Raw genomic sequence first — 17655 nt, forward strand, 5'->3', positions numbered from 1 at the left:
GGCTCAATTTCTCTCAAGAATCTTCTACTCCTTGTCCTTACGGATGGGGCACTCCTTAATCAGTAGAGTATAGTTGGCCAAAAATTCTAATTTTTGGTCAATTATACTCTTCTCCCCCTCTTAATCCAAATATGAATATTATGAGATACTGGGCTTTTCAAAAATTATATACAAATAAAAACAAAGATATTTTGGGCTTTAGCTGACTGGTAAAAATGGACTTGGGCTTGCGGAAGATATCCTTCTTCCCTATCCGATTCTGTATGCATATGTGTTTATAAGACTTTATAAGTATATATATTTTAAATTCTCAAGCCGAGGATATCTTTGACCTGTGCGCCCACTGGCGCAAGACAATTTCAGAATAATATTACCCTGCTAAAATAGCTCAATTTGTGAATATAATGTGATAAATACTAATGTTTCTAATTTTTTTTGATATATACTAATATGTGATGAGAATCAAAGAGTGATTTAAAACTTAAACATACATGTATAGGATAAGTTTTTTATTTATTTTTTATTTTTTAGAATACTAAGTATTTTTAACACACACATAAGAAAATAGGAGAAGGTTTTTTTTAAAGAAACTTACAGTGATGTATATCAAAAAAGGATTAACTCTTAGATACATAATATAAGTTTTAAACCTCTTTTACTGTAGCACTTCTCAACAATATTTCCACCCAAACTTTTCTTAAGGTTTTCTAGTTATATGATAGTTTTCCAATAGTCTTAAGTTTTAGTATTTATACCGTAAACTACAGTTTCCCTTACTTTCTTTTGTTGATAAGACAGTTTCTTTTAGTGGGAATTGTTAGAAAAAATAATTTTAATTAACTCAGGCTTCTAAAAAATTAAACGAGGCCAATCTAAAGTCAAAATATTACACCTTTACCGCCAAAACAAATAAAATAAAACATATGAATTTTCCAAGTAGATATATTAAGATTTAAGATTTAATGAACAATGCTAATAAAATTATTTATTTGAAAATCATGGAAAGTCAAATTAGGATATTTCAAGACCCTATAAAGCTAGATAGACGTAGACCAACTGTTTGGACAATCTGTCAAGCGGTGGAGTACACCCTCTCTTGCCTGAGAGGTTCTGGAAGGTCTTCAAACTCTTGAAACACTCATTCTAGAAATTTCTCAAAATTTAACCCAAACTTTTATTTTTTATTTAAGATAGAATTCTACTATAACTTAATCTATATGTATATGTGTTTGAAACTTTCTCTTGAAAACTTGAACCCCAGCCCTTGCCCCCATATGCTCCACAAACATTTATAAAATGACCATCGCACCAAAGGTCACGGTGATCCAAACTTTGATCTCTCATAACATTCTCAATTCCTATTAAAATCAAGCAAATATATGCGGTTGAGAATCTTATGGGATGTAGCTTCTATCCGTATTTTTTTTTTCTAAACCAACTTAGTTCATAAAAAATGAGGCACAAAGTTCGAATTACAAAACTAGGGTCTTAAGTTTATCTTTAATCACACAACCAATGACCCTGAAATCTTAGAGGCATGTTTTTGACATTATTTTCGTTAAAATAAAGATATTGTGTGGTATTACACAATAAAATGTGGCGTGTGCCATGTAAAATTCATTATAAAACAAAAATGGTGTGCGGATTCAAAGCGTGGTCCATGTTGACGTTTTCTTATCAAGAAAACATTATGAGACATACATACAATGAAAATCACTAAATCATGTGCTTTGATACTAATGTTGGAAAGCGGAAATGATGAACATAAGAAAGAAGGATTTGCTCACCTTTCATTAGTCAAACTTAAAAAAAGCAAGATCTTTGGAAGTATTTTACATTTTCCCATACTACCTCTAATGAGTAGAACTTTGATAAAACTCACACAATGACATTTTTTACAAGAACAAAACATACAGAATCCACATCCTTGGATATTAGTTTTTTTTATTATTTTATTATTTTATTTTTTTTATTATTATTTTTTTCATTACTATATTTGAGCCAAACGGTACGTGCAAAATAATAAGACCTAGGCCAGTTCGAATCCTAAATTCCTAATCCTTGGTAGACCTTTCTTAAGCTTTTATTAAGGCCCATATCAAAACTGAGTCCATTAGATCACCCTATTAAAAAAAAAAATTTTATCATAAACTTATTTTATAATTTGGGCACTAAAATTAGTTCCAAACTCATACAAAAGATATATCGACCCGTTAAGATTTATTTTGATAACTATATTAATTATCGGGAGAAAATTGGCAAATGCCCATTTCACACACTTTTCAGCATTTTGCCTCATTTCCCAAACTAAATAGAGAAATGTCCCTGTTTTGAAACTTGATTTTCTAAAAATCGAGTTTCAATTTAAAACTTGATTTTTGAACAATCGAGTTATAGCACATTGAAATTTTTTTTTTTTTTTTTTTTTTGGGAACTCGAGTTCCATGTAAAGTACTTGAGTTCCATGTGAAGTACTCAAGTTCATGGAACTCAAGTTCTCTAAGTCCACGTTCTCTATAACTCGATATTCCAAAAATCGAGTTTTATATTTGAAACTCAATTTTCTACAGGGGCATTTTCCTAATTAGTTTGGGAAATAAGGCAAAATGCTAGAAAGTTTGTGTGAAATGGGCATTTGTCAATTTTGGCCTAATTATCGAGAATTATTTTTAAATCTATGTATGAAATGCATGAATTAACCTAAAATAAGTATGATAATGTTCTATAATAATGTTACAATTATACAAAATTAAGTCATTATTAGGTAAAGTTGGACAATTGACCATGGTAGCTATCTATGGTACTAGTTTATGGGTCATCAATGGATGGATTGATCGGTAGTTTTGAGTGTGTATATGCTGCAATAATGAGGAGGTTATAGCTTGGTCCTCATGGAGGTGCTTTAGTTGTATGTGGGTACAATGGTGGTATTGTGAATGATAATAAGGAAGAGGGTAGATGAGGACAAAAAAAGGTTGTGGGAAGTGAAACTGGCTCTAAAATACAAAGTTGTCACCACCTAATTCGAACCTAATAGAACGGTTTTAGTTTTTGAGATGAAAAGGGGTTTGGGTGAGCACACTAGTGGCAATCAAAGAAAGAAAGGAAAAAGAGAGAGAAAAAAGTAATAATAAGTAAATATTTTTGTTTTTGTATAGCATGATTTTATTGTACTTTTTTTTAATATTTTTTTATACAAGATATAAATTCTACTTTAGTTTAATATAAGTGTATATATATGAAAAACTTTTTCTAGAGACTTGAATCTCGGCTCTTGTCCCCCACATCTCACAAGCACTTATACTTGTGGAGTAACCATTGTGCCAAGGTGCACGGTGGTGAATTAATTGTACTTAAAATGATATGCTCTTTGCTTAATAATATGAGAGGTACTATGTTTACAATATTTTTACAATACTTTGACAACAGATCTTAGATAGTAAGTTATTATTAGTTATAATTTGAACAAACTATTAAACTTACTATTTTACCACTTAGAATTTGTTGTAAAATATTGTGAACATAGCATTTATCTAATAATATTCTTTTGAATTTAGTTGATACCTAGCAGCCACATTAATAGAAATTAATAGAAGAATATCCTTACAAACAAACTCAAATAAAATGTTATATACTAAAACAAAAAAAATAATAATAATAACTATAAAGATAGATAGATAAAAACATTTTATAATGGTTTACTTTTTTTTTAATGGAAAAATAACCTTAAAAGTAAACTCATCAAAATTATTTCAAATTTTAAAGTGAAACTTGTGTTTTATTCTAAAATAATAAAAAAATTGACCAAATTTTATCAGATAAGTTAACTGGAATTTCGGTTGAATTAAACTTATATATTTGTTTATTTATAATTATAAAATTTGAAATGATTGATATATTGGTAAGGAGAGGGAGGGTTTTTTATTTTTGGGATAAATTAAGGAGAGTTCGGTGCGGGTGGCATAGCACACTCAGCTAATGAAGAATGGTTATGGGGTTTCTCCTTGCACCTGGGAGTCACTAATAATACTATGGTTGAACTGTGGGGTATTAGAGAGGCGTTGGTTCAAACATGGGCCAATGGTCATCATCGAGTTTGTCTTCAAACAGATTCTCTTCTTGCTTACAAATAGTTGAATACTAATGAGAAGTATCTTATGGAATTTTTTAACTTGATTTTGGATTGTAGGTGGCTCCTCAACAGGGACTAGGAGGCGTGCATTAAATATATAGGGAGAGAAGCTAATAGCTATGCGGAAAGGGAAGTGTTATATGATACACGCCCCACCTTTTTGTGACAATGTCTATAATGGAACTCCATGGGTTTTGTCTCATCCCAGAGTCATTGCGGTTAATAAGGACCCAATAGTGTTTTGTTTGGTTTCAGCTATTCCTCTCTTTGGTTTGGTGTTGTTTGGAGTGTGTTTATATTGTTTTAGTTTAGTTTGTGTGCGGATGTGGTTCCTTGCACTGTAGTCCTGTTGTAATATTTTTATTGTAAGACTCTGTTTATCTAAGATATTTCCCGTTTATGCAAAAAAAAAAAAAAAAATATATATATATATATATATATAAATTTTGAAGGCAACTACTACATCAACATGTGTAGTCATGATTATATATTTTGGGGACTAGTAGGTGAGCGCATATGCAAATTGTTTCAGTCGCACAGACGTAGAGTTCCTTCCCGACTACAATTAAAGGAGCCTATAATCATGAGACAGCTATCAGCTAGCCATCAATCCCACTCTTTGCCCACGTGGGAGCCCCATCCTACCATACACGTGGACCATCCTCCTTATTTCGCGTCCTTTGCCGGTTAAGCCGCCCATTTAGTCTTTTTTGCAATTTTGCAAATTTTTGTTGATGTAAAAACTAAAAAGCATGAAGTGATACTGACGTCGTTTTGTGCGTCATATGTCTGTGAGTAACGGTTCTGTCACATATAACATCCAAAGATGTGAAGTTTAATCAAAAGATTTTAATACCTATTCAATTCACATGCTCTGTTATTTGCAATTTAATCCAACGATTTGGAAAGTGAGATTTCATTCAAAAAAAAAAAAAAATATATATATATATATATATAATATATTCGTGATTCCTTTTTATTTTATTTTATTAAAAACCAGACAATACGCTTTTGAATTTATTAAACTGAAAACAACTCTACGAACATCTAGAAGGACAGAGGGAGAAATGTCCTTAGGAAGGTTTTCCAACGAAACCCGAATTTATTTCGTGATTCATGCTTGCATAACTCAATAATTGTTCTTTACTCAAAAAAAAAAAAAAAAAAACTCAATAATTGTTCAAGTCACTTGAAAAAGTGGTTTAAGTAATAATTTTTTATGTGCAATAATTGAGTAATTAAGTGGTTAGTTTCTACCTGGTTCATAGTGAATTGTTGAGAAAAAAAAAAGAAAAGAAAAAAAAAAGTGGGTTTAGTGGGTTTGGAGGAGTTTCACCGTTTCACCTATCTCTCAAATGATGATTTTCCTTCCCCCTCCACTATTCCCTCTTCCTATTAATCCTTTATTTAAACCCTTCAAAGTTCAAACAAATGGAGAGTTAGTTTCTTCAATTTGCATGTAGCATCGAAGTAGAAAATATCCTTCCCAACTCAACAAAAAAAAAAAATTCTCTTCCAAATTTTTTTCATATATATATATATATGTCTGTGTTAAATTTAGTCAATAGAAAAACCCTTAATCACACAAATTCTATACTCACAATAAATTGAACTGTAAATTTTCATAGTAAATAACATCTTATTATTACATTATTTGGGGTGTGTGCTAAAGAAAACGAGAACTTATAATCTAACGATAAAATTTTAAAAATATTAATTTAATAAGAAATTATTAAGTAAGGCAATGATGATAAAGAATTACATCATATGCAATTTAATATTGTCCCTCTATATACCATGCATGAAAAAAAATGTGTGACAAATTGTGGTTAGTAAAGTATAGAATAAAATACAATTTTTATTCCTCTCTCTCTCTCTCTCTCTCTCTCTCATATAAATTTAAGATGTTTAAAATTTTGTTAACCTCATGAAACTTTCCTGCACAAGTTTTGAAGATCAATATTTTACACATCATTATTCTATTATATATATTTAAATGATTTTAAAATTTATTCTATATTTAAACCTTCCATTAAAATATTGTCATGTCATATTTTCTTAAAATGACAGAAAATATAGTTATATATACAAATACAATCATAATAAATAACAATTAATTATTGACATAATTATCAATATCATATTTAGATAAAAATAAACTAGAGAAAAAAAAAACATATTTTGTTAAACATTTCTCATATATTGCACATATTAGAGACTACTATGTGTGTGTATACATTGCTTGCAATATGAAAAAGGTTTCTCTACACTTAAAACAATAAGAGACCATACCTAATTAATACTATTTTAGAAATTTTTTCTGTGCCTTTGGTAGATTAGAAGGGAATGTCACCATCTTAACTAAATTTTTTTTAGGGTAAAAAAAAGTAGGACTCTAAATTAACTAAGAGTATTAAAAGTTCAAAATTGTTCATTTACATTACAAACACGAGCTGAGCTTGAGCTCATCACCAAGCTAGATTATATGTTAGTTTGGTTGATTTTCTTCTTTATATTATTTGAGTGAATTAGATATAATAATTGCATTCATGAACTTATAAAAATTAGATTCATTAACCTTGTATGATTAAAAGTAATATATATTTTTTTAATTTCAAAAGTGAAAATTGATTGCTCATATTATCAATAAATTATAAAATATAATTTGATATCTTATGTACTTAGTTACAAACTTGTACATCTCATACTCAAGTATTTTTTTATATGTATACATATTAAGATATAATATTATATAAAAGATACTCATATTTACAAGCTTGTTCACTAAAAAATTACCATGCTTGAGTTCAACTAATTAATAATTGAGCCAAAATGTAGACTTAACCTTGCATAACTTATTTGCTAAATAAACGAGTGTAAACAAATTTTTTTTCTTAATAAAACTCTTAGTTTATTTTTCACCTTGGAAATTTTTTTTTAAATCAATCGAATACCTTAAAAAAAAAAGTGTTACGTCAATATTTTCATAATAAATCATAGGTAGTAAGATATTATTGATTCTAATTTAAACCTATCACTGAAATTACTTTTAACCCATCAGTAGCCTACCAAGAACAACTTGTCATTTAAGATTTATTGATAATGTGTCGTGAAAATGTTATAGAAATAGTATTTTTCTTAATAAAAAAAAAAAAAAAAAAAAACCCCACCTTCCACTCTTTTAGTCTTTTTTTTTTTTTGGCTGAATCCCTCTACTCTTTATTAGTCAGTCGTCTATATATTAATAAGAAAATGCTAACGAATGCTCTTAGGATATTGATTAACAATTCATTTTAGGAAAATTTTAATATCACTTTTATGGGAAATAAAAAAAAGCTATCAAAATATTAATTTTTTTTTCTTTTCCAATAAAAACTTTCTTTAACTGAATTATTAACCAATACTCTAAGAGCACTCGTTAACATGACTCATATTAATATATATGCTTCCACAACAATTTCCAAGGTACAATATTTATGCAATACTCAAATGATATTAGCAATTCTTTATACGGGTCACGACACAGCATCAAAGTTCTCAATGGCTAGCTGCAAGTAACACATATATCTAATTCTGAGGAAAACTGAAGTGGGGGACATGTGGGGTTCATGAAAATCACTGAACATCAGCTGAGGCAGACAAAGATAATGTCTCCACTCCTTTAAGAAACCGATATGTATATTTTTCCCTGAATTAAAGCATTTCTGAAATTTTTGCACAAATTAAACAAAAACGGAAAGAAATGGTTTAAGAGATTGATCTCTCTCTCTCTCTCTGCGCGCGAAAGTGAAACTTTTAACTCACTTGAGATGGGACACGGACACCTACACCTCATGCAAGGAATGGTGGGTACTGGTAGCTTGAATTATAAATTTTGAGTAATGCTAGCTTTATAAAATTTTCACAACAAATTTTTTATAATAGATTGTTACTTGTTTTAATTTGGATCCATTACTGATATCATTTTTTTACTTACTAATAACAGTTTGTCATTTAAACTTTATTGTAAAAATGTTGTGAACTTAATATTACTCTAAAATTTTAGATTAAGTAATAGATGAAATATTTGAAAGTATATATAATTATTAATGAAATGTGATGAATCTCTTTGGAATTGAATGCATTTTAATGACATGCTCTAAATACAAAGTCTCTAAATTTCATCTACCACACTATTGATTTATAAAATTTCTGAGGTCTCTCATGGTCAATAAGTGGAATGTTTAGTGGAAAGGCTTGGACACTATTTTTTAATATAAAAAAATGTGATAATATTTGTAAATATTTTTTTTACATTAAATCAAAAGTGGTATTTCTGATAAGCATCCTATTTATTTCTTGAAAAAAGGTTAAGAATAATATAGGAAATTGAAATTCTATTTTGAAAAAGTTTCATATTCAACCTAACCTAAAAATAAAAGGTTATTATTTATTAGGCTAAAATGCAAAACTCATCATCTAAGTTTTTTTTTCTGAATTCATTTTAGTTCTCTAATTTTATTTTCGTTCATTTTTATCTTTTAACTTCCAAATTTATTCAATTAAGCTTTTTTCATCAACTTTCATTATATGTTGTGGTTAATTTTCCAATTTTTAAAATTTTTCTTCAAATTTTTTAAATTAAATAAATTCAATTAATGATTGAAAAGTATTTTCCAGATTTTTTTTTTCAAAATTTTTTAATCAAAGTTGATAGAAAAGCCTTAATTGAATAAATCTGAAACATAGAGGACTGAAATGAATGAAATCAAAGTTAGAGTACTGGAATGAATTTAGAAGAAATTTAGAGGGTGAGTTTTGCATTTTAGCCTATTCATTATGAGATAAAAACAGTCTTTTGGCTTTTAATATTAAAAAAAGAAAGAAAAAAAAGTCTTTTGCTTTTCAACCTTTTCTAACCTAAATAGATGGTGGCATACACTCTAGCGTGTGCCTAACTTCCACAATTCTTTAGTTTCTTAAATCTTAATAACTTGATTTTTATTTTTAAAAGAATTTGGTGTTTAGATGAGAAATAGATTTGGTGAACCTTATTATAACTTTCAAAATGGGAGTATAACCTATAAAGTATAACTAATTAATTTATGCTTTATACTTTGACTTGATTGGCTTGGGACACGAGGAAACTCGAGTAATTCAAGAAGGATCATCTTGCAAGCAAGATTAACTATTCGTTTGAAGTAATCAGCAATGTAGAGCAGCACCATAAAGGATTGGTGAGGAGGTCTCATAACTAATGACATACTTTATTTTTATTTTTTTGGTTTTGTTGGTAACAGTATTGTTACCTTTTTTAAAAATTATTTTATTGATACATTAATAATAATTGTTTGTATTTACATTTTTTATTTTGTTAATGAGGGTGTTCAAAACTTTTCGAGCACTGGACTATCCCCTCAAATGTGTGTAGTCTTTTTGTTTCATACACACTAAGTAATTATAAGAAGAAACTTCTTGGAGGAATCCCAAAATGATAATTAGAAGTTTCATGCATTAAAAAAAGAAGAAGATTCAAACCCAAAACTCATGTATATTCATTATATTGACATTTTAATATTTTATACCCATTCATTTGAAGTTGTGGTATTACATTCTCCTTAATTGTGTTGGATTAAGCACTCTCATCTAGGGCTATAAATGAACCAAGCCGATCATGAACAACTCGGGCTCGGCTCAATAAAAAGCTTGTTCATATTTGTTTGTTTATAAATAAGCCAAGTTTAAACCTTAGTTTTAGGCTCGTTTAATTTAATAAACAAGCCGAGCCCAAGCAAAAAAATTTGTTCACGAACAAGCTCGTGAGCTATTAGGCTTGATACACAACAATTCAAGCATAGCCTCATTTATAAGTTTATATGTGTTAGCTAAATATACTCATTACACATATCTTAATAATAATATTGCTAACATGAGACCACTACCTATATTACCTTAATTTTTTCTTTCCTTTAACTGATCAATAACCACTTTAGACTATAGTTACATTTAAAAATAAATAAATAATTAAGTAGGCCACATATGATCATTCCCTATCAATCATCTAAAGTAAAGTTATGAAACATGTTAGTATTTTCTCATTCATAATAGTTACAAACAGGTATATTTCTAGTCCTTTACCATTTAACGTGAATGTAAAAATTGTATTTTGAACAATTGTTGAAGCTGTAGACAAGGAATAATGAATGACTGAATTTAATTATGTAAATTATTAATTTGAATAATGGCTAATCATAAGTAGGACTAGATGCATAATAAAATGAGTATACTATTTTTATTTTTAAAAATTTAGAGATTTAAGCATTTAATAATGTAATTTTTTTAGATTTCAAGCTCAAAAACTTGACTTGAGCTCGAGCTTGAGCTTGATATTAAGCTTGAGTTTGGCTTGACTAATTTATCAAGTCAAGTCAAGCCAAACTCAAACTTTTTGGCTTTCCCACGAACTCAAGCTCAAACACTATTTTTAGGCTTGTCACAAGCTCAAGCCAAGTTCAAGCTTTTGATTTTTCTTGACGAGTCAAGCTTAAACATGCACTACTCGACAAAACTCGGTTCGTTTACAGCCCTACACCCCTACTAGTCATAACAATCAACAACGTTGAATTTCTAAGGCCTTTTATATTACATAAGATTTTATTTGTTTCCAAGGATCTTAATATGAAGCAACTCATGAACTAATGATGTATAGAGTGAATACGTTACTTACCTTGCTACAAACCATGTGTTTCATGCCCACACTACAAAAAACGCTGATTATAGTAGCTTCTTTAGGACCTATAGCAGTTATAGACCTAGATAGACTTATAGTCATGGGGCAATGGCAACATTTTGTGACGTTGTTATAGAAATGCAACTATAGCCCTCGCTTTTTGTAGTGCCATTCAAAACATGTAGAAATTGATTTTCATTTTGTTCAAGAAAATGTCACAAATCATCCTCTAGATGTTCGCTTTATTTCCACCATTAACCAATTAAACAACATCATGATCAAAGATTTATCTTCTCCACGTACGGTTTATTTTTCTTCGTGACAAGTTGAAGCTCTCCTCGAGAAATACTTCAATTTGAGGGGGCGTATTAACCATATTATCTTATTTCGTATTTATCGATTCATATTTTTCAATTCATGCAATCTTTATCAGTTGTAATCCTTATCAAGTACATTCATTTATGTCAATTCTATGCAAAAAAAGCTCAAATAAGTGTGAGAGGATTATACAACTGCCCGTTTGTTTCAATACCTCTCTAAATGGACTACTTAACTAACTCTACTAGGATAGAGACTTGTCAGAGCTAGCGGCCATCCTTTTTAAATTAGCTAGGTCATATTCTTTTGGCCTCCTTTAATTATCATAAATAATGCTGTCCAATTATTAGGTATGGCTTGTGAACTAAAGGTTAAGGTCCAAACTCTATAAACGGCGGAGATAACTTGTTTCGAATCACATGTTCATTCCCAAGAGGTTGTCCCAGTCTATATGTACACCAAAGAATCTTCAGTGGAATATATATCATGAGAGAGAGAGAGAGAGAGAGAGAGAGAGAGAGAGAGAGGAACAAGTCTTCTCTTTGGAGACAAAAGTTATTGGTCTAACATTGCAGCCAGCAGTCTAAGCCACGGGGTTCTTGCCTTGGTTAACTTTATTATTTTTACTACTAGATTCAAGTCTTCAAAATTAACAATTGGCGTCAGATTGCAATCTACTTTCATCATCGCTTACGTACAGCAAATCATTTAAGACGATGAAAATAAACAAAACAGTAAAAGTAAAGAAAAGGCAATCAACAGCATAAGTTGAAAGCAGGAGAATCGAATATATAGAATTACATAATAATGACTTCTTCTTTTTCACTAATCAATTTCTCTCGCATACATGCCTCATTCTAGTTCCAACAGGCAATAGCTATTCTTTCCAGTTTCAAACTCAGCTTATTTATCGTAGAGGTTAATTAAATCTAGGTTAAAGAAGTCATTTTTAAGTGCTACAAAAAGCATGCAAGTATATGTTTTTATTTAAGGGAGGGAATGGTGTAAAAGGTTACTATATTTGGGACTGGCTTAAGATCGTTGGACACACATACAAAACAGAGAATTTTTTTGGGTAACAAACAAACAGAGAATTAAGTTTAACTTTTTCAGTGCAAGAGTTTTTGAGGCCAGTGTTTCTCGTGTCCTCACATGAAAATGAGGACAAGAGAGAGTAAGAGAGGTAGATAGAGAGGTAGAGAGAAAGAATCATCATTGCTAAAAACCAGATTATTCCCTGGCATGGGGCCACCATGATTCCAAAGGAGAAAGAGTTACTCACATGTCACCACATCCTCTCAATGTGTCCTCGTCTTCCAAAATCCCATGGCTAATAATGTCCCCTCCTCATCATCATCATAATGTTTTCTTGGATATAGTTCATTTTTTCTCGTCTCTTAAAATCACTCCCCCTAATTCTCATGCTTAAAACACTCAATTTGTTGAAATAATTCATCAAAATTATGAACAGAAAATCTTCTCTCTTCTCTCTCTCTCTCTCTCTCTCTCTAAACAAGTTGTAAAAAAAAGTCATCATTGACTTTTAGGTAGAGAGCATCTTTAATACTTTATATTTTGTCACTTGTTAGCTACAAAGTTCCGTACAGCTTATAAGGCATCTCTTTAACTTAGCAAGTTAATTTGATATACTAATGCTTAGCAGGCTAGCACCCAATTATTAACCTATATAATTATATTATTCATTGATGAAACTCTATATATTCTTTATTATTATAGTTGAATAACATGCGTTTGTGGATCAGAAGCTTATCATGCTTTGAGGAGTCCGCTAATAATATTTCATTGTATTAATGCGCATTGAATCTTTTCATTGTTTTTTGATTGTCTACCACATATGGCAGGTAATTTTTTTGTTTTGATTATCTATATATGGCAGGTTTTAGCTTTAATAATTACTACGGACTACGATACAAAAATTATGAGGAAGAATTTTATTTTTTTTTATTTTTTTATAATTGCTCGTTATTATCAAAACAAAACATCAATCGGTTTATGGTGTAAGCAAAACTTGAATCCTAAATTTTTTATTCGACGACAAAAAACTTTATTAGTTAAGTTAATTAAAACCCACATTGTGGAATTGCTTAGGGAAAAAGAGTTTTGTCTTCATACTTAGACAATATAATTATTGTGGTTGGTTAAATTTTTTTAAATCTCAAATGGGAAATTTTTAGAAGAGAAAATAGTTTTACTATAACCAATCCATGCCTGACACATCCTCATAATTACATGAACCTAAGCTAATTAAAACTAAGAGCATTTGCATTAACTTTTGTAAAATGTTATATTTTACACCACCAAAAATTCACTTTATCTACTTTATATAACCAATTTAACAACACCCTACATTCCAATTTTCATTTGTGAATATAGCAGATTAAAATAATCTAAAACAACTATTTTTATATGGAAAAAAGATTACCTCCAAATTGGTTTGGAATAAAATTCTTTCATATCACTACGGTTGAAATGACCTTATGTATACTTTTAGTCATATGACATTTTGAATAATTCATGTTACTTACTTAAATAATATACATGAATGGTTTTATGGTTTATGATGTAGTAGGTTGGAGGAGATTTAGAGGAAAATTTTGTCATTTTTACATTAATTTTTACATCAACAAAGCGACAACTCAAATCTAAGACACCCACCATATCATCGCAGATTTGAGACATCCACCCTGCCTTGTCTCAATCTCATTACTCAAACCCAAATCCAGCAACCACAACATTGTTGATTTGAAACAACACCCACCAAAATCTAATCCTAAACCAAATCCAAAACCCTCACACCACCACTGTCAAAACCAATTCTTCATTACAATTAAAATTGAAACCAGATCCTGCACCTTTGAGCTCCTTTGCCAATTTGGTACCTACGACATCCATGCCACTAACTCAAATTATTGACCATTCACAACGTGACCGCTCATGTGTGTGTATGAGAGAGAGATTAACTATTTATGTAAGAAAAGAGAATACATCATTATTGTACTCACAAAATAATGTATACTTATTTTATTCTACCAAGCATACCAATAAAGGAGAATATCGAATTAATAGGGAACTTATTGCACTTGTATATTAATAATATATGTTATAATTGCGGCAGATAAGATTCCCCTATTCTTGCCACTAATTGCTCCACTATATATTCGAAATTAAAAATACACGATATTATGGAGGAGATCATGAAACACGAGGATGGAAACCTTGATCCTAAGGCTCATGGTTTATACCAACATGATGAAAAAGGGAATAAGACAGAGACATACAATATACTGTAGAACGTGTAGTACGTTAGAAATTTAGAATCAACATGTGCCGGCATAAAACATGGCAAAGTGCTATGGATTTAGAATACAGAAAAATCAAAAACTCCTATTAAGAAAAAAAAATAATCATCCTATAATTAAGCCCGCGTGCAGTGATTCTTCTTTTATCTTTATGCTTCTTCGAACAAAAAAAAAAAAAAAAAAAATACAAAAACAAAAAAGCCTGTGGGATGGGCACAACATAAATAGCCTTTTGCCTGAAAGGCTGAAACTCAAAGGCCGTGTTATCAATTGGACCACCTTTGATTAGCTACTCTTTTCCCAATGGATAGAGACCTTAGATCTCTAGTATATGATATGTGATACCAAGCAAAAGTTTAGAACACGAAGCCTTTAATGCACAGCACCGACCTATTTATCTTGTTCTTTGTGTAGATAAGGTACGAGGAAGCAAAATTTGCTTACTCTCTGAGTATACATATTCTCATCGTAACAGTAACTAACAGCTATATATCACACATATAAAGATATGAAAAGCAGGGGGAAAAAGAAAAGAAAAAATTTATGGAGAGCAATTTAAAAGTAAAACTAAGTTTTATAATCATCTTATGGATGTCTAATCTCAATTACATAATATAAAAGAAAGAGATAATATATATCTTGATATATCTACATAAAACTAAAATATATGATGCCTCATATCTTTGACTAAATTACTTATTCATTGTTTAATCAGAAAAAAACAAAACAGAAAAGAAACATAAAGAAGATAATTTGATGCCGCAAATTAATTAGCTAATAAAGGCGTGGTGATTGATCATGCTAATGTCACAAACAAACTTATTTTCACCACCACCACTATCACCAGCTGCCACCACTACTAGCTATCTCTTATCGCAGCAACAGAACCCCCTTCATGTTCTTCTTGATGATCATCAACATGTGGTTTTATAGAGAGATATATAAATTAATCTGAAGGACAAAGCCACGAATCAACCGTACCTTCCGTACCCCTTGTAGAGACATTCTCCAGAGACTTTTCATGATTAAAATCCGATGATGAAGTTGCTGAATAGTTCAACTTACAGCCACCAACACGCAGCGAATTACTCAAATGGTCTTGACCTTGACCTCCATCGTTATTAGATCCCGTTCCATGATTTTGTAGCCCAACAAGGTTCACATTTACATGTCCAGAACCATGGTTCATACCCAGTTCATCAAGGGATGGTATTGACAAACTTCCTTGTTGAGACCGTGCACCAAATCCAGGCACGTTAAATGAAGGGTGATGAAGGGTTGGTTGTGAGAGAGACTGGAATGTGAGAATTGGGTTTTGCATGTTTAGCTGCATATTTTGAGGCTGTCTGGGAATATTTAGGCCTAGATTAGATGGAACTTGGTGGTGGTAGTTATTTAAGGTTGAACTAAAATTGTTGTTACTAGTACTAGCAATATTAGTAGCATCAAACACAGTATTGTTCAACAATGAAGTAGTACAAGAAGAAGAAGAAGTGGAGGTAGTGGAAGATACAAATGGCGATAGCTGGACCTTTTGGGCCGAAGGACGTAAAGGGTAAAAAGCTCCTATTGGTTCCAAATGACCGGACCGCAAAGCTGAGCTATTGCCAAAGAGATCAAGCCGGCGAGTGTGTGATGAGCCTGAAAATGGTGGTGAAGGAATCCCAGTGAATTCTTGCACCATTGCCCTGAAATTCGAGGTGTCAGTGGTGAGAACAGTGGTGGGTGCTCGCCTTGAAGCTCTAGTTCGCTTCTTGGAGTTGCGAACTACGTTGGGTTGTGCTGTAGCTCGTGTACCATTCTCATGAAGTGGCCGCATCCGCATCGATGATGGGGTTGAACTTGAACCATGGTTAGGTCCATGATGAGCAAGATTGGATTGGGTTGATGATGATGAGCCCGGTAGGTTTCCAAGGTCGGTGCAGTTGGGTTCAGATCTTAGGCCTCTAGGTTGAACCGTATCAAGATTGTGTAGCAACGAATTGGAAGTTGAGTATGCTTGAGACTGAGACAAAGCATGGAGATAATTAGATGAAAGATCAGACAAATTGGGTTGGTGGTTTTGGTGTTGAGAAAAAAGCGAAGGTGAACCATAGTGGTTGCTAGGAGGATTCAAGAAAGAAGGGACTGACTCTGCAGCTCTTGAATCATACTCTTCATCACCACCACTAGAAGATTGCATACTTCCACTATTACCAGAATCCATAGTGAAGTGAAAAAGAGAATCAATGAAAATAAAGAAACCTGGAAAGAGATGGTGGCAAAGTTGCAGAGAGAGAGAGTGAGAGAGGAAAAAACAAAAACAAAAGTATATATTATGAGGGTGCAGAGAAAGAAGTCAAGAACCCATGAAGTGAATGAAGAGAGGTGTGTTCTAAATTAACCAAACTTCAAGAGAGAGAGAGAGAGACCATATCTTTGAATCCTGGATCTGCAATGGAAGCAAATCTTTTCCCTGTCTTTCACTTGGAGCAAAAGTTGCTATAAAAAGAAGAGAGAATATGCATATAGATCTTAATTATGACTATAGGAAGAGGTGAAGTGAAGGGTGAAAGGGGGCTATAGAGATATCATATTAGAGGATCTCTTTGTCATTTGCTTTGTGGGTTATTTTGTTTTTTGCTTATCTTTTGGTATAATGTTCTGAACTAGCTAGGGTTTCAGGGAGGGAAAGGAAAAAAAGAGAGAAATGGAAGGAGAGGAAAGGTTATTTAACCTTTCTGCTCAGAAAAAGAGGGGGTAATGCTCAAACATTAGAAGATCCTCCAGAGTGCAGGGTGGGGTCGCCATTTGAGTAGAGAGAAATTAGCTGCCGGTGGCAGGCAACGGGTCAAACTCAAAGTGAATGAGAGAGAGAGTGATGAGAGGGTCCGCTAATATGTTATGAATGTGAAAGGGAGAAAACGATATATGAGATATTAAAGTTTTGCTAATACAAAGGCAGTACCTAATTTAATTATACATATTAAAAAGAAGTCACAAAGGGTTGGAAAAAAGGAGAGGTGTATAAAGTAAAGAACTATAAAGGTGGGCTAGCTAGCTAAATTGGGCAAGATCAAGAGGAGAAGTGAAAAAAAATAAAAAATTTGTCCACAAGCATGCATCACTGTGAGAACTATTATTTTGTGATAGATTAATAGTGTAAAACAATTTGTGTATAGTAAGTTTAACTCTAT

General features: G+C 31.4%; 1 protein-coding gene across 1 annotated transcript; it reads right to left on the minus strand.

Moving 5' to 3' along the window:
* Nucleotides 1-13760: 13760 nt before the first annotated feature.
* On the minus strand, nt 13761-17357 carry LOC126708916 (uncharacterized). The gene is made up of 2 exons (XM_050408919.1): nt 15461-17357; nt 13761-14059 (listed from the first exon to the last, which is right to left on the minus strand). The coding sequence occupies exons 1-2, from the start codon at nt 16683-16685 to the stop codon at nt 13971-13973; spliced, it is 1314 nt and encodes a 437-aa protein (XP_050264876.1). The 5' UTR covers nt 16686-17357; the 3' UTR covers nt 13761-13970.
* Nucleotides 17358-17655: the final 298 nt, after the last annotated feature.

This window comes from Quercus robur, chromosome 12 (genome assembly GCF_932294415.1).
Source record: "Quercus robur chromosome 12, dhQueRobu3.1, whole genome shotgun sequence".
In the NCBI taxonomy this organism is placed as follows: Eukaryota; Viridiplantae; Streptophyta; class Magnoliopsida; order Fagales; family Fagaceae; genus Quercus; species Quercus robur.

Excerpts from the sequence above, each read along its gene's own strand:
- LOC126708916 (XM_050408919.1), bottom strand. The coding sequence starts at position 16,685 with ATGGATTCTGGTAATAGTGGAAGTATGCAATCTTCTAGTGGTGGTGAT. Across the intron at positions 14,060-15,460 it reads CTCTACAAGGGGTACGGAAG|GTACCAAATTGGCAAAGGAG; the intron begins GTACGGTTGATT and ends TGGATGTCGTAG.